The 22,355-nt window shown below is 44.2% G+C and overlaps 1 protein-coding gene across 1 annotated transcript in view; it reads right to left on the bottom strand.

Annotated features, from left to right (window-relative positions):
- LOC149434909 (diacylglycerol O-acyltransferase 2-like) overlaps positions 1 to 22,355 on the bottom strand; it is a 56,279-nt gene that overhangs the window by 9,854 nt on the left and 24,070 nt on the right. Inside the window, exons 3-7 of the mRNA XM_089663219.1 lie at positions 21,450 to 21,557; positions 21,088 to 21,158; positions 13,687 to 13,891; positions 8,706 to 8,880; positions 2,113 to 2,315 (exon numbers count right to left, since the gene is read on the bottom strand). Coding sequence (XP_089519345.1) covers positions 2,113 to 2,315; positions 8,706 to 8,880; positions 13,687 to 13,891; positions 21,088 to 21,158; positions 21,450 to 21,557 — 762 coding nt within the window. The remainder of the gene's footprint in view (positions 1 to 2,112; positions 2,316 to 8,705; positions 8,881 to 13,686; positions 13,892 to 21,087; positions 21,159 to 21,449; positions 21,558 to 22,355) is intronic.

Raw genomic sequence — 22,355 nt, 5'->3', positions numbered from 1 at the left:
TTCTCAGATTCTACCCTCTCCAGCTTCCTTCTCTAATTCTGCCCTCTCCAGGCTTCTTCTCTGATGCTACCGTCTCCACCTTCCTTCTCTGATTCTACCCTCTCCAGCATCCTTCTCTGATTCTACTCCCTGCAGTCTCCTTCTCTGATTCTACTGTCTCCAGCGTCCTTCTCTGATTCTACCCTCTCCAGCGTCCTTCTCTGATTCTACCCTCTCCAGCGTCCTTCTCTGATTCTACCCTCTCCAGCATCCTTCTCTGATTCTACCCTCTCCAGCGTCCTTCTCTAATTCTACCCTCTCCAGCATCCTTCTCTGATTCTACCCTCTCCAGCATCCTTCTCTGATTCTACCCTCTCCAGCATCCTTCTCTGATTCTACCCTCTCCAGCATCCTTCTCTGATTCTACCCTCTCCAGCATCCTTCTCTGATTCTACCCTCTCCAGCATCCTTCTCTGATTCTACCCTCTCCAGCATCCTTCTCTGATTCTACCCTCTCCAGCGTCCTTCTCTGATTCTACCCTCTCCAGCGTCCTTCTCTGATTCTACCCTTTCCAGTGCCCTTCTCTAATTCTACCCTCTCCAGCATCCTTCTCTGATTCTACCCTCTCCAGCGGCCTTCTCTAATTCTACCCTCTCCAGCATCCTTCTCTGATTCTACCCTTTCCGGTGCCCTTCTCTGATTCTACCCTCTCCAGCGCCCTTCTCTGATTCTACCCTCTCCAGTGCATTCTCTGATTCTACCCTCTCCAGCACCCTTCTCTGATTCTACCCTCTCCAGCACCCTTCTCTGATTCTACCCTCTCCAGCGTCCTTCTCTGATTCTACCCTCTCCAGCGCCCTTCTCTGATTCTACTCTCTCCAGCACCCTTCTCTGATTCTACCCTCTCCAGCTTCCTTCTCTAATTCTGCCCTCTCCAGGCTTCTTCTCTGATGCTACCGTCTCCACCTTCCTTCTCTGATTCTACCCTCTCCAGCATCCTTCTCTGATTCTACTCCCTGCAGTCTCCTTCTCTGATTCTACTGTCTCCAGCGTCCTTCTCTGATTCTACCCTCTCCAGCGTCCTTCTCTGATTCTACCCTCTCCAGCATCCTTCTCTGATTCTACCCTCTCCAGCATCCTTCTCTGATTCTACCCTCTCCAGTGTCCTCTGATTCTACCCTCTCCAGTGTCCTTCTCTGATTCTACCCTCTCCAGTGTCCTTCTCTGATTAACCCTCTCCAGTGTCCTTCTCTGATTCTACCCTCTCCAGTGTCCTTCTCTGATTCTACCCTCTCCAGGGTCCTTCTCTGATTCTACCCTTTCCAGTGCCCTTCTCTGATTCTACCCTCTCCAGTGTCCTGCTCTGATTCTACCCTCTCCAGTGCCCTTCTCTGATTCTATCCTGTCCAGTGCATTCTCTGATTCTACCCTCTCCAGCGCCCTTCTCTGATTCTACCCTCAACAGGGTCCTTCTCTGAGTCTACCCTCACCAGCTTCCTTCTCTGATTCTACTCCCTGCAGTCTCCTTCTCTAACTCTACTGTCTCCAGCATCCTTCTCTGATTCTACCCTCTCCAGTGTCCTTCTCTGATTCTACCCTCTCCAGTGTCCTTCTCTGATTCTACCCTCTCCAGCTTCCTTTTCTGATTCTACCCTCTCCAGCTTCCTTTTCTGATTCTACCATCTCCAGTTGCCTGCTCTGATTCTGTTCCCTCCAGCCTAATTCTTTGCTTTTACTTTCTCCAGCTTCCTTCTCTAATTCTGCCCCCTATATCCTCCTTCTCTGGTTCTACCCTCTCTGGCATGATTCTCCAATTCTGTCCTCTCTAGCTTTCTTCTCAGATTCTTCCCTCCTTAGGTTCGTTCTCTAATTCTGCCCCCTCTAGCCTCCCTATCTGGTTCTGCCTTCTCCAGTCTCCTTCTATGACTTGCCTTTTCCATTCTCCTTTCCTGAGTCTACCCTCTCCAGCATCCTTCTCCGATTCTACCCTCTCCAGCCTCCTTCTCCATTTCTGTCCTCTCCAGCCTCCTTCTCCATTTCTGCCCTATCCATCCTCCTTCACTGTTTCTGCCCTCCCCAGGTTCCTTCTTGCTTGTGGATCATGACCCAGAAAATTCAAAAACCATACTCACCTACACTAGTAAGGGGACGAGGGAAGGGGTTTAGGCCCCAGCTTCCCTCCCCAAACACTGCAGTGCCTTTTATAAGGCAGGGGGCAAATCCCACATATTTCTGGAAGAGGAGTTGCAGCTTCCAGCCCCAGGAGCCCTCAGTAAAGCGAATCTGTTCGTAGAGGTCATTCTCTCCGAAGCAATATACCGGCACAAGGTCTGCCCTGCAGGAAATTAGAGATGCAGTTATACAGAGTAATCTCATTAAAGTGTATTTATTGCCAAAATGTTTTTTCTTTAGCTTTGGATAGAGTAGGAATGGTTGGAATCCCTATCAAGTTTTTTTTATTTTTTTGCTATTGTTGTCTTATTGGGGAGATTTCCATTTACTTCCTGTTCTAGAGACACAACAGCAAATGAGAGAAAATCTTTCTGGAAGTAGCCAGGTACTTGGCTATGATGAGCAAGATATGACAGATTGCAGGGTCTCTTTACACTATCACTAAACTGATATGCTGATTCACCTCACTCTCTGCCTTCCACCAGCGGGGGGGGGGAGGGGCGGGGTGGCGGGTGGATCAGGGGCACGAAATCAGGGAACCCCAAAGACTTCTATGCTGTCCGCAGTGGAATGTGGGAAATTAAGTTCAGAAAAAGAGCCGTACTGTGGACGTCTATTGACCATTGAACTTAATTTCCCAGAGGAAGATTGTCAGGAGGAGGGGAAAGAGCTGCATTTTCTCAAACTGTAAAGGACACAGCTTCCTCTTGCCAAGAGGGAGCCCAGAAGGTGCACATCGCTTTCCAGTGTGCACCATCTCTGCTGCATAACAGAATTTGGAGTGCAGATGTGCCGACAGTCAGAATCATCTGGATGCAGAGTGGAGGGTGGACTAATCATTGCGTGTGACCAGATGGTGAGCTGCAGTATCACTGGAATGGTGGGCTGCATTATCTCTGGAACTGGTGAGCTGCTGCTGTGGGGATTTACTATCTGTTGCTAGAGAGACTGAGCCCTTTAGGAACTGACCATATAACCATCTAGTAGCCTTATTGTTGCCTGCAGGCTTGATGGGGACTATTCTCATGTGCACCAACAGTACAACTGGACCCCGACGCTAGCTGTCTGAAGAGTTAAGACTAAAAGACTGACCCTTTACAGCTGCTACACAGAGACCTCCACCTTTTGCTTATGCTAAGAGGTACCTCTTAGGGTACATTGCACCATATCCTAGCCATTTTTCCAATGGTGTTCTCTAGACTAGTTACAGTATTATTGTTCACATTGCAGTTAATGCTTATCTGCACTGTATATTGCTGACTTTGCTGATTCATTAGTTAATCCCATTCCAGTGGCACAGAACTCTATGTTGTTACCTTGGCATAGGCATTATACTGTCTAGCGGACTGTGTCTGAACCTACCTTCTATATGTTCATTTATGCCTAAACTACCATTTACTACTGCAGGCATCTATACTCGTATTCTTTAAAGTGTTTGCAGTAACTTTCATTCAACCAGGTGTGTCAAAGAGGCTGAGGTTGTTCTTGGAGTAAAGATGCAGAACAGAGAACCCAAATTACCAAGCAGATCCTTCAGAGGTAGCACTACAAGGAAATCTCCTCTTAGGTACTGTTCACATTTTGTAGGAATGCGCAAATTCCTGTGTGTGTTACAGCAACACTGCGTGCTACTTGCAAAGGATTCTGAATGACAGTACAGGAACAGGTTCGTCCACTGCGCAGGGCAAGGATGTGGAACTGCGCCCCCTCCCCCACTGCTAATGCATGACATTGAATGGGTGTGCCACTGTGTACCAATTCTCTGTCCTCTTGCTCCAGCGGCCTATGCTTACTTTCTGGCAGCCTGAAGGAAGTTGGACATGCATGGTGTGAAGCATCAAGTTGTGACCCACTGGTTGCCAACCGGGAGTGTGTGGTGAGGGGGCGCCCAGGGCAGCTTCCCCTCCTGCCCACCCCTTGTCCTGGTCCTGCTGAATGACACCCAAATGCACCTTGCCAACAAAAGGTGCGCTGTAGTATGGCACGCTGTCAAAAAAGGTAGAGGTCCAATTTCTCGGCTACTTAGGTGCATGCCAGTCAATTCATTTTGAATGGGCTACCTAATGCAGCACATATGTGGTTTAACGCGCCATACTTCAGTGGTTGAGTTTGAAGCTATCCTTATCCTATCAGCTGTTACCAGAACAGGTGATAGTTAAATTACCACTTTGAGCTTTCTACTAAGCAGTCAATGGCAGGTAAAAATACGTAACCTATCAGTAAATGTTTGTGGTGCTTTTCCTTCTAATGGAGGTTTAGAACAACCTCAGAATTGGTGTGGCAGGTCAACATTTACCACCCACAGTTGGATTCTTGGTGCATAGTTTGGTGAAAAAACAGTTGGGCGCCAGTCACTTTAGTCTTTTTTTCAGTTTGTTGTTGAACTCAGTTCTAGGAGAGATGGTTGGGGTGCAGGTTACCCAAAAAGAACAAAATGGCTTAGGTGTTCTATTAGTAGCTGACCCTCTAATAGCAGCCTCTTGGCAGTAGTTGGCCCTTTCATAGCATCCAAATCAGATCTTTGTATGCCCCTGTAGTCTTCTTTATAACAGAACTGAACCCATCGATTTAATGGAGGTTTAGAACAACCTCGGAATTGGTGTGGCAGGTCAACATTTACCACCCAAAGTTGGATTCTTGGTGTCTAGTTGGGTGAAAAACGGTTGGGTGCCAGTCACTTTAGTCTTTTTTTCAATCTGTTGCTGAACTCAATTCTAGGAGAGAGGGTTGGGGTACAGGTTACCCAAAAAGAACAAAATGGCTTAGGTGTTCTATTAGTAGCTGACCCTCTAATAGCAGCCTCTTGGCAGTAGTTGGCCCTTTCATAGCAGCCAAATCAGATCTTTGTATGTCCCTGTAGTTTTCTTTAAAACAGAACTGAACCCATAGATTTATTGGTTTCAAAAGCCAGTTACGTTCACAGCAATCCAGGAATGCTAACTGTCACATTTGCTTGTGCTCTCAACCAAACCGTCCAACCATCAAATGGATGGTGTCATAATTGATCATATGTACAGCACCATGGCAGTTGCAGATCAACCAGAGATGGCTGAGATGGCAGCTTCCTTGGTTGAAAAGGATAGGAGGGTTTAGTTCCGCTTTAAGTTGCACTGGATCTTTCACTTTCCTCTAATCAATTGAGTTTGTGACTCCATGATAGCAGCCATAGGAACCTTGGTTTATGGCAGTGAATGCTTCTTGCAAGTTCCCCATAGCAGTTGTACCTCTTCAGCACTGAAGATTCCTTCACAGATGCCCCATTATTTCTACCATTGTCCTGCCCTGGATATATCCTTCAGTAGGGCAGCTGAAATTAACTGAGCATTTAGCAGAAGCCCAAAGTTGGGGCAAGGTCCAGGGGAGAAAAAAAAAATACTCTGGAAGGTTTGCACCTCATATAGTCATTAGCTTTTCCCAGCTCTACCACTGAACCAAATCCTTGAGTGATTGGCTAGGGTGGGTAGATATTCGTAACACAGTTAGGTCTTGTTTACATGTGCAGTAGTAGTCCACTGAAAAACAATCTGCAGTGGATAACTTTTCAGAGTGGCTTAGAGGAAATGTGGTTGATGTACTAAAGACAAATAGACTGTGCACTTTGCAAGTACAATTGCTCCAGAGCTTAGTAAATTAACAGGAGCTCTGCTGACTTAAATCATCCAATCATGTGCAAGCAGCAATGCTGTTGTTTTTATTTTCCTTGCATGTGATCTGGAGCTCTGTGTCAGGGCAGGAGCTGTGGAACGGACAGGCAGGCCTAATGGCAGGGTCATGCACCAACTGACGACAACCACTACCCACAGACCGGAGTCCCTCAGGGTGCGGAGTCTAAGTCCCAGGCTGCCCTTCACCAGGGCCCCTGATGGTGGGGATGGACTTGACGCAGCCAGGGACCAGGTCGCGGCCCCCGAGACACCCTAGCTGCGGTAATGGCCACCGCCAATGGCATATAGCTGGTAGGAACCAGATAAGACAATAGCATAGTCGGACAGGCCGGGTCGATAACAACGGGACAGACAGTACAGAACAGTAGACAAGAATAACAGGTCACAAGCTGGGTTCAGCAACAGGAGGTCAGATAAATGGATAATGCAGAGAATAGTCTAGTCAAAAGCCGAGTCAGTTTCCAGGAGAGCCACAAGAGTAGAAACAGAGCTTGTTTCAACACGAACATACAAGACATGAATGCAAAGAGTACGTGCGGACAACAGGCTTATATGTGATCAACCACACCCCTCTGGGGGATGGACCGCAGAGGCCTGAAGGCATAAAAGACTCCACCATGCTCTGCAGAAAGCCAAGATGGATGCCAGCACATGGAGCAGCATAACCTCTGGGAAAAGGTAGGACCTTGACACTCTGGAGCACTTGCACCTGCAAAATTCACAGTCTATTTGCCTTTAGTAAATCAACCACAGAATGTCACCTTCTGTGCCTACCTGACTATAGTCAGATGCAGGGGCGGACTGACAACTCATGGGGCCCCCGGGCAATAGGGGATCATGGGGCCCCTGTGTCCTTGCCCAAACTCAAAAAAGCCTATGAAAAAGGTACCAGGGGGATCTAGGGCCCCCTACTGACCAAGGGCCCTCGGGCAGTGCCCAAGTTTCCAAATGCTCAATCCGCCCCTGGTCAGATGATGACTACAGCACGGTCGGCTTGTTCTCTGAGGGCATCTATTAACATCCGTCCCCTGCATGCCCCCAGGGCAGAAGCACTCTGTGATCAGCTGTGTCCTTTGGACACAGCTGATCACAGAGAGAGGTAGAAGGCCAATCACAGTGTTCCTTTACAATGTGATCAGCTTTGTCCAATCACAGCTGATTACAGTGAAAATAGACTTGCTGGTTATCGGCAATCTTCTCCGTGCACACTAAGAAAGCGTGAGGAAAAGAGAGCAGGTAACTGACGATTCTCACTAGGACATCTACACTGATCATCAGTGCAGCCCCATAACTGCTCATCAGTACTGCCTATAAGTGCCCATCAGTGCAGCCAATCAGTACCTCCCCATCAGTTCTGCCTATCAGTGCCACCTATCAGTGCCGCCCATCAATGCCTATAAGTGCCACATATCAGTGCAGCCCCATCAGTGCTGCCTCATCAGTGCCCATCAGTGCAGACTCATCGGCGCACATCAGTATAGGAGAAAAATTACTTATTTGCAAAATGTTATAACAGAAACTAAAAAAAAATATTTTTTCAAAATTTTCAGTCTTTTTTTATTTGCTCAGCAAAAAATAAAAAACCCCAGTGGCAATTAACCCCTTCATGCCGAACGGTAAAACAAATCTTAAAGCAAAAGTAAAAGCAAAAGTAAAATTTTACAACGTTGACCTGTGTTAGTAAAACCGTACACATCATCACAACTACTTTGTACATCCGGGTGGATTATTCCTTGTTTTTATATTTTTCAGGACAAATTGGGCTTTCATTTGCTGGTAAATGGTAATGGGTATCTCCTGATTTTTTTTTTGTTATCAAAGGAAAACTGGCCTAATATATTAAAAAAAAATCTTTTTTTTTATTTATCTGTGTGTTTCTTGTTACTGCCATAAAAAAAATCCTGACTTTTGACCCTGACCTTTACCCTGGCACTGAACTAGATCATACCTTGATCTAGGTATTTTTTTTTTTAATATTTATTTATCTTTTCTTTTTTACAAAACAGTTGTTTTTTTTTACTCTTTGCCAGGAGAGAGAGATACAATGTATCTCTCTTCTCCATTCAGAGAGAAGAAAAACCAAGGGGGGGGGGGGGGCTTCACAATGACTAATCACTGTGATAGCCAATCAGAGGCTATCACGGTGATCATGTGACCCGGAATCGGGAGTCCCGGGTCCTGATTATTAGAACAGGACCCGGGCTCTCAGTGCCACCCTGGTCTTTGTGCTGGGAGTGTTCTGTGCTCCCAGCACAAAGACAGGTACGCAAATATGTAGCCCCACATAAAAAAGCCCATATTTGTGTGACGTTGGAGCAAAGGGGATAAATATCACCAAAAGAAAGCTCTATGTCTCAAAAAAATTATAATAATTTCATATGGCTACGGTGTTGCATGACCGTGCAATTGTCATTCAAAGTGCAACGGTCCTGAAAGCTGAAAATTGGCCTGGGCAGGAAGGGAGTGAAAACACCCAGTAGGCAAGTGGTTAACCATTGAAAGACCACCACATTGTAGTGAAACTGCATGCTTTCTGTACTGGCAATACAGTTTATTTCATTTGAATAGGTGGCATGTTATCACACCACAGTGAAAGAATGGCAATGTGTACTATCAAACGGAGCATCATGGGGCCCCCGGGCAATAGGGGATCATGGGGCCCCTGTGTCCTTGCCCAAACTCAAAAAAGCCTATGAAAAAGGTACCAGGGGTATCTCATGGGGCCCCCTACTGACCCCGGGCCCTCGGGCAGTACCCGAGTTTCCAAATGGTCAGTCTACCCCTGGTGGGTATAACAGGTCAGCAGATCATTACCGCCCCCCTGTCAGGACAGGTCCATGTGCCCTTGTGTTTGCCCCAGAAGAACATCATTTGGCGATGTAACCTACCCATTCTCCAAGGCCAGTCGGACAAAACCCTTCCTGCCCCCCAGTGTGACGACATGTTCTCCTGGACGGCTCTGCAGGGACTCCGCTGCTCCTCCCACCACAATAAATAGTGCATTCCCAATGCCGCACTTGGTGAGGATGTATGTCAAGCTGTCCTTATTCACAGGAGCACATCCTAAGAGAGAAGGTAGAGGCACAGGTAATAGGACATCAGAAAAAAGACGTTACTAGATTAAAGCCGCATGCAGGCCAAAGACAGTTCGTTTATCGGCCGATTTTTCATCCGAAAGAATAATCGGACGATTTTCGCACTGTTAGTGGTGCAATGATATCGGCAGATTTTCATGGTTCCTCCTCATTTCGTTTATCGGTCATGCTGGAAAGTTCGTGAAAAACAGACTATTTTCAAAATCATTGATAGCAACATCGGTTTACAGAACGAACGATGTTTCATTTTTCGGATGAAAAATCGGCCGATAAATGAACCGTCTATGGCCTGCATAACTCCAGACAATAGGTTATGTAGATATGGCATTCATTTGAAAAGCATTGGGCATCCTCCAAAATACCCCAAAAAACAAAAAAAGAGGGGCAACTTAAAGCAGGACTTAAAGTGGTTTTAAACCCTTACATATATTCAGTGAAGTGACCGGCCACAGGTGATACACAGAGAATAAACAGAGCCTCCTACATAAGTTGTACCTGTTTATCTGCAGATCTCTTCTCTACAGCCATTCAAAGTGCAGAATGCACACAGTTTGTTTGAGCTTTCAGAAAGCACGGTGTGGGGAGCTGAAGTTACACTTAGTGAGGATAGCACTCACAGATTCACAAAGCATGGTGCGGAGAGCTGCAGTTACACACTGTACAAGAGTTCGGAGAGCTGATTGGCAGGAAGGAACACATACCCCTTCATACACCACACAGGAACAGAGCTCAGGTTGTCAATCACAAGCTGTGTGCTGGAGCTCCATCCCCTGTCACCTTTATAGATCCTGGTGTCAGGAAAACTTGTCAGAAGTGATAGCAGAGGAACGAGGCAGTAGAGAGAAATGACACTAAGGGCTCATGTACACAATTCCTCCCACTGATACCAATGGTGGGGCACTATTCCTCCCACTGATACCAATGATGGGGCACTATTCCTCCCACTGATACCAATGATGGGGCACTATTCCTCCCACTGACACCAATGATGGGGCACTATTCCTCCCACTGACACCAATGATGGGGCACTATTCCTCCCACTGACACCAATGATGGGGCACTATTCCTCCCACTGATACCAATGACGGGGCACTATTCCTCCCGCTGATATCAATGATGGGACACTATTCCTCCCGCTGATATCAATGATGGGACACTATTCCTCCCGCTGATATCAATGATGGGACACTATTCCTCCCGCTGATACCAATGATGGGGCACTATTCCTCCCACTGATACCAATGATGGGGCACTATTCCTCCCACTGACACCAATGATGGGGCACTATTCCTCCCACTGATACCAATGATGGGCCACTATTCCTCCCACTGATACCAATGATGGGGCACTATTCCTCCCACTGATACCAATGATGGGCCACTATTCCTCCCACTGATACCAATGATGGGGCACTATTCCTCCCAGTGATACCAATGATGGGGCACTATTCCTCCCACTGATACCAATGATGGGGCACTATTCCTCCCACTGATACCAATGATGGGGCACTATTCCTCCCACTGATACCAATGATGGGGCACTATTCCTCCCACTGATACCAATGATGGAGCACTATTCCTCCCAGTGATATCAATGATGGGGCACTATTCCTCCCGTTGATACCAATGATGGGGCATTGTTTACTCTCATTCACGCCAGGGCATTTTCTACTCTCACTAGCCACAGTCTGGCCCCCTCAAAGTCTTAACAGTAAACTGGCCCTTTGGTCAGAAACTTTGGAGATCTCTGGTCTAGATCAATTAAAACAAATGCAAAAATTCTCATTTCTCCTCAGTATTTGATGCGCATACATTCAAATATGCATGTATACACACGCACGCCACATCCTCTTCATTAAAAAAAAAAGCTAGAAAATTTTTTATGCTTGTGAACTTTCAAGTGTGATTTAAGTGCTTTTAGTCCATCTAATTTATTAATTTATTTTCATTCAATTTACAATTTCATTTCTAACTATGCTATTTTTGCGTTAGCAGCAGCGTACTTATTTTTTGTAAGATTTTTCTTTTCTTTAAATTGCTCCTTTTTATTATAAGTTTTTTATAGGTCAGGGTTTCCGTGTTTGACTGCGCTTTAAATCAGTTTCTTTTTTTTTTTCTTTTTATGGGTTTTTTTCAATTTAGTTAGAGCAGGAAAGGATTAAAGGTTCTTTCTTTGTTTTTTGCCGTCTTTTTCCCTGTTATCAGCACACAACACAGACAAAAGGAAACTTTATTAGTAAAGTGTTAAATCCTAAGAATGTCTGATAGGAAGGCCAATCTCCTTAGTAGGGCACATTTATTACAAACTCTAATGAGTAAATGAGAAAATGAAGACTAAAATGAACAGTACATTATTCCAGGCTCACTATCATGAAATATGTATCCTCATCTCTATAAAAAAAAATCCAATTTTTTGAAGAGGGCCTAATGGTTTTATCACATGACTCAGGTCAATTGGCTGCATGCTCTTAACCTTCCTAGCCTTATTCCCGAGTGTAGCTCGGGGTAAAATGACAGTACCAAAAGCGGTAACCCCGAGATACACTCAGGCTTACCATGTGGCGCTGCATAGGGATTCCCTGCAGAGCTTACCTTGTCCTGCGCTCCCGCAATGTCCCCCCTGCAGCGTCCCCGGCCATCTCCTCCGGCCGATGCCGGCATCCGGCTTCTGTGTTCCGGTCCCTGTGACGTCGGGACGTACAGGCGCCGCCGGCGGCGGGAAATTTGAAAATTTTAAAAAATTTCATTTTTTTCCAAACAAATTTTACATAGTAAAACATTGCTGTTTCACAGGGGTGGGCAAACTTTTTGACTTGAGGGCCGCAATGGGTTCATATATTGGACCCGGGGGCCGGACCAAGAGTAGATGAATGATGTGTATGTGTCATCCATAGTAAGTATAATAATATTCCCCCATAGTAAGCACAGTAATTCATCCCCCATAGTAATTCATCCCCCATAGTAATTCATCCCCCATAGTAATTCATCCCCCATATAGTAATTCATCCCCCATATAGTAATTCATCCCCCATATAGTAATTCATCCCCCATAGTAATTCATCCCCCATAGTAATTCATACCCCATAGTAATTCATACCCCATAGTAATTCATCCCCCATATAGTAATTCATCCCCCATAGTAATTCATCCCCCATAGTAATTCATCCCCCATAGTAATTCATACCCCATAGTAATTCATACCCCATAGTAATTCATCCCCCATATAGTAATTCATCCCCCATAGTAATTCATCCCCCATAGTAATTCATCCCCCATAGTAATTCATCCGCCATAGTAATTCATCCCCCATATAGTAATTCATCCCCCATATAGTAATTCATCCCCCATATAGTAATTCATCCCCCATAGTAATTCATCCCCCATATAGTAATTCATCCCCCACAGTAATTCATCCCCCATAGTAATTAATCCCCCATATAGTAATTAATCCCCCATATAGTAATTCGTCCCCCATATAGTAATTCATCCCCCCTATAGTAATTCATTCCCCATATTAATTCATCCCCCATATTAATTCATCCCTCATATAGTATTTCATCCCCCATAATATTTCATCCCCCATAGTACTATTCCCCCCCAAGTAGTAAGCCAAGTCCCCCCTGTGTCAATTCACTTACCTTTGCTCCGCGCGTTCCTCACGCCGTGTTCCCGCGCTGTTCCGGTCTTCAGGGCGGACTGTGAGAGGAGCCTAGCTCCCCTCACGTTCATCACGCTGCCCCGCCTACACACATCCTGACAGCCATCCTGACAGTATCACGCTCCATGGGCCGGATTAAAAGTTCCGCCGGGCCGCATACAGCCCGCGGGCCGTAGTTTGCCCATTGCTGCTGTTTCAACCCATTTCACATACATTTTGTCCCGAGTGCTTTGTCCGGCGCCCTGCCTGCATTTTTACTGTTCTTTCTGCCTGGAAACTGAGAAACGTCCATGGCGTCCAAAAAGCGTCCCTTTAGGTCAAAAGTGATTTTAGACCGGCTAGAGAACAGCGATAGTAAATCAGAACCACTTGCAGAATTGAGTGATAATGATTCGTGGGGGAAATTCCTCATCAGACACTGAAAACGATTCTGCGACTGAGCTCAGTGATGTGCGAACTTGGCGCTATATTTCAAATTTCAGTGTTTTAGGTTTGATTATATTATTGAATTAAATGTATTATTATATTATTATTTTTTATGATTATTTATTAACCCCTTTGCGCCGGCCGCACACAAATGTGCGGCCTCCCGGCGTCTGGGCCTAGACGCCGAGCGGCCGCACATTTGCGTCCATGTAACTAAATACATATGTGCTGAGAGCGCGCGCCCTGCGCGCTCCCAGCACACATGTGTGGTACTCACGGAAAGGTCCCGGTCCGCTCTTTCGAACGGGACCTTTCCCGATCATGTGACCGCCGTGACGCGTCATCACGGCGGTCACATGATTCCTAAGCCACGCCCCAACCGCCCCGCCTCCCGGCGTCTGAATCTCTTAAAGGGCCGGGAGGCATCGGCGGGAAGGGGTTAAATTATAATTTATGATTTCGTGTTTCAAATTTTATCATATCCGGGATGTTTAATAGACTCTTGTTCGGACAGATTTCAGTGAGTTATTCCTAAAAATTACAGCCTACAATAAAAAAACTACATATTTCCATGCAAAAAAATGTACCGCTTTCAGCACCAAAAATCTGAAATAATCAGACCGCCGAGGAGGTTAATATTATAAATAGCAATAAATACAAAGGTATTATTTAATGGAATGGAAAGTCTTACCTGCGGACATGACGTATTCACGATAAATGGGAAGTCTGAATACGCCCGCGAGGACTGCCAGCCAAGGACGGACGCCCGGATATAGCACGGAAAAGCTGGTGGCTTCGGTAGCAAAGTTACAAAATGAGGCAGCAGAGAAAATGCCGTGGGGGTGACAACCAAGAACATAATTCCTGTCGGGGCTGAGTGGAGAAGCTTGCACCAGCTGTCAAGATTCAGAAGACACAAATAAACAATAGTAATGTAAAAAAAGATGGTGGTCAACTTTTTTGAACGGGGGGGGCTCTATTGTGGCCCTCAACATCACCAAAGGGCTGCATATAAAACTTAGTGAATATTCAGTGTCAGAGACAGCAGGCATACAAAAAGATTTAGACAAAAATTCAGGGCATGATACAGGAGACGGTCAGAGACTGCAGACATGATACAAAAGATATGTAGAGATTGGGGGCGCGATGGTCAGAAACTGTAGATATAATACAAGAGATGGTCAGAGACTGTAGATATAATACAAGAGATGGTCAGAGACTGTAGATATAATAAAAGAGATGGTCAGACACAGGGGCGGACTGACAACTCATGGGGCCCCCGGGCAATAGGGGATCATGGGGCCCCCATGTCCTTGCCCAAACTCAAAAAAGCCTATGAAAAAGGTACCGGGGCATCTCATGGGGCCCCCTACTGACCCCAGGGGATCACGGGGCCTCTGTGTCCTTGCCCAAACTCAAAAAAGCCTATGAAAAAGGTACCAGGGGCATCTCATGGGGCCCCCTACTGACCCCGGGCCCTCGGGCAGTGCCCGAGTTTCCAAATGGTCAGTCCGCCCCTGGTCAGACACTGTAGATATAATACAGGAGATGGTGAGAGACTGTAGATATAATACAAGAGATGGTCAGAGACTGTAGATATAATACAAGAGATGGTCAATTTTTTCCAATTTTGTTGTAATCAGCTCTTCTCATATTGTGTCCATAATAAGACTTCAGTCTAGACTTTAGTCATTTGGACTTCTAGTGAAAGATTGGGCTTCATTTGTTGAAGGATCTATTTGTTTGTGGTCGTCAACACCAAAGTTCAGAGGCATCTATACTTTTTTCCAATCTTGTTTCTTTATTGTTAAGCCTTCGCATTCATACAGAGTAGAAAACGCCATAGCCTTGACAATTCTGATCTTTGATTTTGTAGGCACTTCAGTACCTTTGAAGATCTCTTCTAGATCTTTCAAGATCTTTTATAGATCTTTCATCCTTGCTCTTCTACGTTCCTGTGTCACATTTCCTGATTGCTGGATCTTTTGGGGTTTATTTACTAAAGCTGGAGAGTCCAAAATCAGACTCCCTTCTGCATAGAAACCAATCAGCTTCCAGGTTTCATTGCCAAAGCTTCATTGAACAAGCTGAGGTTAGAAGCTGATTGGTTTCTATGCAGAAGGGAGTCTGATTTTGGACTTTCCAGCTTTAGTAAATAAACCCCTTTGTGTCAACAATTGTTCCAAGGAGGCATGAACTGTCTACTACAGCTATGTCTTCAACTTTAACTCTAAAGTTTTCATAACCTTAGTTAGTTTTGTTGTCATAACTATAGTTTTTGTATATTTATCTGAACCAAGGTTTGTCACGTAGAACTTGGTTTCAGCTTATTGATATAGAATTTAGTTTTACCTTATTCACCTAGAACTTGGCGCCACCGTATTCGTATAGAACTTTCTTCCACCGTATTCGTATAGAACTTTCTTCCACCGTATTCGTATAGAACTTTCTTCCACCGTATTCATATAGAACTTTCTTCCACCGTATTCATATAGAACTTTCTTCCACCGTATTCATATAGAACTTTCTTCCACTGTATTCATATAGAACTTTCTTCCACCGTATTCGTATAGAACTTTCTTCCACCGTATTCATATAGAACTTTCTTCCACCTTATTCACACAGTATAGAACCTGGTTCCACCTTATTCACATAGAACTTGGCTCCACCTTATTCACATAGAACTTGGCTCCACCTTATTCATTTAAAACTGGATTTTACTCTATTCATACAGAACTTGATTCCACTTTCTGAACCAGGTGGAAAGCAGGCCCAAAACCAAAGCAAACCTTGATACAATCATGTGGGCTGTTCTGAAATATATACAGTGGGTATAGAAAAGACTCACCACATTTAAAATTCAAATTTTGTTGAATTGCAGTCTGAAATAAAGACAGGCACAGTTTTTGTTTAATTCAACTTATAACATCCAAATTTAAGATACAACACCAACGTGTCAGAAAAAAAAAATAAAAAAATAAAAAACAGAATCACTGGAAAAAGGATCACCCCCTCCTAAAAATGACTTGTAAACTCAATCAGGTGTAACTAATCACCTTCTCAATGGCACACAAACCCATTTGGCTTTCAACTGATCAGCTGTGCTCATTTTGATTAGCTCAGGATGAAAAAAAGAGCATTTTAATCCCTGATAGTGCAAATGAAGCAAACAGTCAACTATGGGTGGCAAGGCACTGTCAAAAGATCTCCGGGATAAAGTTGTGGATATTCATAAGTCAGAAGATGGATACAAAAAAATGTCAAAAGCTTTATCAATGCCTGGAATCACAGTGAAGTCTATTATTAAGAAGTGGAAGGTATTTGGTACAACACAGACCCTCTATGGATCAGGACGTCGCTCCAAACTGGATGAAAGAGCCAGGAGGAAACTGGTCAGTGAGGCTACCAAGAGGCTTGCAGAATTTATGATAAAGAGTGGTCATTGTGTGTGTAACATCCTGCTATAAATGTCTAATGCAGGATGTTGAAGCCAACACAAGATGACAGTGTCCTGCAGAATAGTAGCAGCCACATGTTGAAGAACAGCCATATGGAACTTGCATGCTGAATTGCAGGACTTTACTAAGGAGCAGTGCATTTGGAAACTACATTTTCCAGAGGAGCTGGCGTGTGGGCAGGGCCATATATATATATATATATATATATATATATCTCAAAGCCTGGGAGACTGGAGAGAAAGTGAGAGGGGAGAAATCTAGAGAGAAGAGTGTGTTGATCACCTGAAAACCAGAACAGGCAGCAGGAGGAGAGAGAAGAGAGGCAAGGAGAAATCTGCTGATCACTGACCTTGCACCTTGATACAGAGAGCTGATCTGTCAGGAGGTGACTGGACGTAATGCTGCAGGTGAGACCAAAGAGTTTGAGTGGGCCGCATCTGGAGTGAGAGAAAGACGGCAAGGATCCGCCAGATGCCATTCCTTGGGTGAGAGAGTGCCAAGCCTTGCCTAGGGAAAAGAACACTGATACTTTCTCCATAGTTGCTCTTTTCTCTACACAGTTGCAGACATTGCATACAGTCACTATAAGTTGCGGCCTAGTTCCTCCAGCCAGTATTGCTTAACCATACTTGACAAAGCCTTGACACCAGCACTGATAGCAGGAAAGCCATCCCGCAGGCTGAACCACAGCCGTGTCACTATCATGATCAATTTACCCATTTAAAGAGACCTTTTCCTATTGTGCCTATAGCTTGCAGTCCAGAGAGGAGCTTTCCTGTATCAACAATCACTTCTACCAGCTCAACATCCTTTTTCTTCAAATCTACTAGTGACCAGTGCACTTAAACGGACATTACACTAGTCCACTGCCACTTTCAGGGGGAGTGCTGTTCCTCCTTTGCTTTATTGCATTGTTCTTCAGAGAATCACTACTCACACTTCTTCCCATTGTGCACCAATTGGGCCCTATCACGCGCGCAGAAGACTCGTCACTGCACTTAAGGTGTTACTACACCATAGACCTTGCATTCACTATATCTGGTCTCCCAGGACCCTGCATTCACTATATCTGGTCTCCCAGGACCCTGCATTCACTATATCTGGTCTCCCATAGTACACAGAACATGGAAGTGCAATTATTTAGTAAATATAAACTGTAATATAAACTATAAATACCTTTTCTGATCAGCAGTTAGAGCAATCTTGTGACTTCAGCTAACCACTGGTTAAAGCTTGTATGAGGAGTTTTCTTTCTGCTCTAGGAGGATGCAGAACCCCTGACCCTCTGTCTAGACAGTGCTGTTTGGCCCTGTGCTGATCACATGCACTCTCCCAAGAAAAAAAAACCTCTCTAGCAATACACACTAAACTGAGCATGTGCAGAAGGGCTACGGGTTCAGTCTGTCTGAGGGCCCAAAGTGAGCTAGCCCTGCCTGTTTTGATAGTTCTCGTTGCTCACTGGGGACTATAAAGCCATCTCAGGTTGAAGGTCTTGGATTAGGTGAAAAGCAGGTCTGCTAACACTATCTGTGGCTCTGTGATAAGTGTTGTCTTTTCTTTGTTTAAAGTTGACACAAGCAACAAGTGACTCTGCATATGTTGATTTTGTTTAGCCTGTGTAACCAAATTACATTTGAATCTGCTATAAACCTCTTACCAGTTTACTCCAAGTTTTACTTCCTGGGGGTAACTTATTCTGGTTAAGGGTGTACTGTGGTGTCAGCAGGGTTTGGGCTTCCAGAGAGAAGTCCAGAGAAACAGGGAGCCTGAAAATAATCCAGCAACTCCTAAAGGGGGTAGTGCTATACAATATCACAAATTCTCCACAAATGTGGCTTGTATGGGAGGGTTGCAAGAAAAAGCCGCTCCTCAAGAAAGGCCACATGCAGTCACCACTGAGCTTTGCCAAAACACACCTTGAAGATTCTGAGGCCACATGGAAAAAGGTGTTCTGGTCAGATGAGATCAAATTGAATTATTTGGCTTCAACCCTAAATGATATGTCTGGCAAGAATCCAATACAACTCACCATCCAAATCCCACCATTCCTACAGTAAAGCATGGAGGTGGGAATATCACCTTATGTCGGTTTTCTCAGCAGCAGGAACTGGAGCACTTGTCAGGATAGAAGGAAAAATGGACAGGGCAAAATACCATCAGATTCTTGAGGAAGATCTGCTGCCCACTGCCAGAAAATTGTCAATGGGAAGAAGGCTTTCCTGCCAACATGACAATGACCCAAAGCACACAGCAAAAATGAGTACACAGTGGTTGGAGAAGAAAAAGGTGAATGTGTTTGCATGGCCCAGTCAAAGCTCAGAATTAAACTCCATTGAAAATCTGTGGAATTACTTGAAGACTGCAGTCCACAAACGGTCACCATCAAATGTAACTGAACCTAAGCAGTTCTGCACAGAAGAGTGAGAAAATACTGCAATGTCTAGATGTGCAAAGTTAATAGAGACATATCCCAACATACTAAAGGCTGGAATTAACGCGATAAAATATGGTTCAACAAAATACTGACACAAGGGGGTGATCCTTTTTTCAAATCAGTGAATTATTTTTATTTTTTTCTGACATGTCGGTGTTATATCTTTCACTTGGTTGTTATAAGTTGCACTAAGTAAATACAGCTGGATAAAACAAAAACTGTGTCTGTCTTCGGTTCAGGCTGCAAAGCAACAAAATGTGATTATTTTAAAGGGGGGGGGGGGTGATTCTTTTCTGTACCCACTGTATATTACTAGACCAAAAGATACAATCACTTTTTAACCACTTGCCACCCGGCCTATAGTAAAAAAAAATCAATTTTTTTTTTCGTACTGTCACCAGTCAGTGTCCCTGATCACCGCCACACCAGTTATATGATGACGCTGTACTGCACTGGTGACAGTATGTAAAAAAACAATTATGAAAATAATTTTTTTAATTTCTTCATTTTCCAAAAAATTATGACAAAAAAAGTACAACTTCAAAAAACTCGCCATGCCTGTTATGCAATACGTTAGACTGTCTACTTTGCAAAAAGGGGTCATTTGGAGGATATCTGTACTGTTCTGACATTTGGGGGATATCTGTACCGTTCTGACATTTGGGGGATATCTGTTCTGTTCTGACAGTTGGGGGATATCTGTCCTGTTCTGACATTTGGGGGATATCTGTACTGTCCTGACATTTGGGGGATATCTGTCCTGTTCTGACATTTGGGGGATATCTGTCCTGTTCTGACATTTGGGGGGATATCTGTACTGTCCTGACACTTGGGGGATATCTGTATTGTCCTGACATTTGGGGGATATCTGTACTGTTCTGACATTTGGGGGATATCTGTACTGTCCTGACATTTGGGGGATATCTGTACTGTTCTGACATTTGGGGGATATCTGTACTGTTCTGACATTTGGGGGATATCTGTCCTGTTCTGACATTTGGGGGATATCTGTCCTTTTCTGACATTTGGGGGATATCTGTCCTGTTCTGACATTTGGGGGATATCTGTCCTGTTCTGACATTTGGGGGATATCTGTACTGTTCTGACATTTGGAGTATATCTGTACTGTCCTGACATTTGGGGGATATCTGTACTGTTCTGACATTTGGGGGATATCTGTACTGTTCTGACATTTGGGGGATATCTGTACTGTTCTGACATTTGGCTGATATCTGTACTGTCCTGACATTTGGGGGATATCTGTCCTGTTCTGACATTTGAGGGATATCTGTACTGTTCCGACATTTGGGGGATATCTGTCCTGTTCTGACATTTGGGGGATATCTGTCCTGTCCTGACATTTGGGGGATATCTGTACTGTTCTGACATTTGGGGGATATCTGTACTGTTCTGACATTTGGGGGATATCTGTCCTGTCCTGACATTTGGGGGATATCTGTACTGTCCTGACATTTGGGGGATATCTGTACTGTTCTGACATTTGGGGATATCTGTACTGTTCTGACATTTTTGGGCCTCAAGAAATTAGATTGGCTGTCATTACTTCAGGATTGATCAATTTTCAGATATATTCCATAGTTTGTGAACTCTATAACTTTCTTATTGACTCAATAATAAATACTGATTTGGGTTATTTTCACCAAAGAAATGCAGCAGAATACATCTCGGCCTAAATTTATGAAGGACAATTATTTACTTGCAAACTTTTATAACAGAAACAAAGAAAAACATGTAGGTTTTTTAAAAAAAAATTCAAATTAATTTGTTAATTTAGCAAAAAATAAAAACCCCAGCGGTGATTAAATACCACCAAAAGAAAGCTCTAGTTGTGTGAACAAAATGATAAAGTTTTAGTTTGGGTACAGTGTTGCATGACCGCGCAATTGTCATTCAAAGTGTGAGAGGGCTGCAATCTGTAAATTGGCCTGGGCAGGAAGGGGGTAAAAGTGCCCGGTATTGAAGTGGTTAAAATATGTATGGTCAGCTTAAGAAAAGCCACAGGCCAGATTTACCTGCACTGGTTTATGGCAGAGACCCTTCTACAAAGCCCTGAAGTCAAAAATGGCAATGTCTAATAATCAAAAATGAAACCCCAAAATTCAAAGATCACCTAAAAAGCACATAGGGAATTTTAGCAAAAGTTAGTTGTATGAACATACAAATGTCATGAAATAAATACCTTTATTGGGAAATAGTCTCTAAAATGCTTCCAGACTGTCCAATTCCTTATCCAGTGCACTCTGCGACCACCTGCCAGGAGACAATCAGGACCCAGTTAGTGCTGCTTCCTAAATAATAAGAGAATATCACTGAGTATGTATCAAAGCCAGGGGCGGACTGACCATTTGGAAACTCGGGCACTGCCCGAGGGCCTTGGGTCAGTAGGGGGCCCCATGAGATGCCCCTGGTACCTTTTTCATAGGCTTCTTTGAGTTTGGGCAAGGACACAGGGGCCCCATGATCCCCTATTGCCCGGGGGCCCCATGAGTTGTCAGTCCGCCCCTGATCAAAGCATCAAATAAATATACAAAAGACTATTACCTTGAGATGGAGTGTCCCAATCAATTAACAGCCAGGTGAAATAGACCACTGAAATCAGCCAAAATGAGGTGAAGAGAAGATAGATGAACAGCAAGGCGAAAAATGTTCCTGGGTGGAGAAGGAAGAGCAAAAAAAGAACTGAAGTTTTCTTTTATTTCAAAACTGACCATACACCAGTAGGATTCTGCTTGAAAGTTTCCATCTTCGCACCTTTTTGGCCTCATGCACACTGAAGCTCAAAAACGTCTGTTTTACAGGCTTTTTGTCACTTTTTTTCTTCCGCCTCTAAACCCCCCTCCATGATAACCTTTGTGTCGGAGGCTTTTAGAGGTAGGGACCTTTAAAGGCAGAATAAAAGCATCATTTGCGTGTTCTCAGGCGAGTGTTTAAACAGAGAACATTAGCGTGAGTGCTTAAGCGCATTCTTGTGTTAATGCATTCTAATGGCCTGAATAAATTCAAGTTCTATCCAACAGAATGCATTAATGCCAAATGCCTGAACACACATAAACATTTGTGAAAAATGCTGCTTTTAGTGTGTTTTTTAAGCTGATTTTTTTCCTTTACGGAGAAAAGGTGTCCAAAGGAGCACAGTGTGCATGAAGCCTTGTTCGATTTTCTAAAGGTTTTATTTTCATTTTTGATCGCGGTGATGGGAAAATTTGAATGAGCAGGAGGGAAATTTTTCAAATTTTTTAAATTCTAAGTGTGAATGTGGTTTTCTTTTGAGAAGAATCATTCATATTGAAATGAAACCTGTTTAATATGTCTGGGAATTCATTCAAGAAGGCCTAGATCATGGGTGTCAAACTGGCGGCCCTCCAGCTGTTGCCAACGTACAAGTCCCATGAGCCATTGAAAGATTGACAGTTACAAGCATGACTCCCAAAGGCAGAGGTATGATGG

This window comes from Staurois parvus, unplaced genomic scaffold (genome assembly GCF_062004578.1).
Source record: "Staurois parvus isolate SC_StPar_1 unplaced genomic scaffold, SC_StPar_1.0 ptg001642l, whole genome shotgun sequence".
In the NCBI taxonomy this organism is placed as follows: Eukaryota; Metazoa; Chordata; class Amphibia; order Anura; family Ranidae; genus Staurois; species Staurois parvus.
This window is presented reverse-complemented; position numbering and strand designations above follow the sequence as displayed.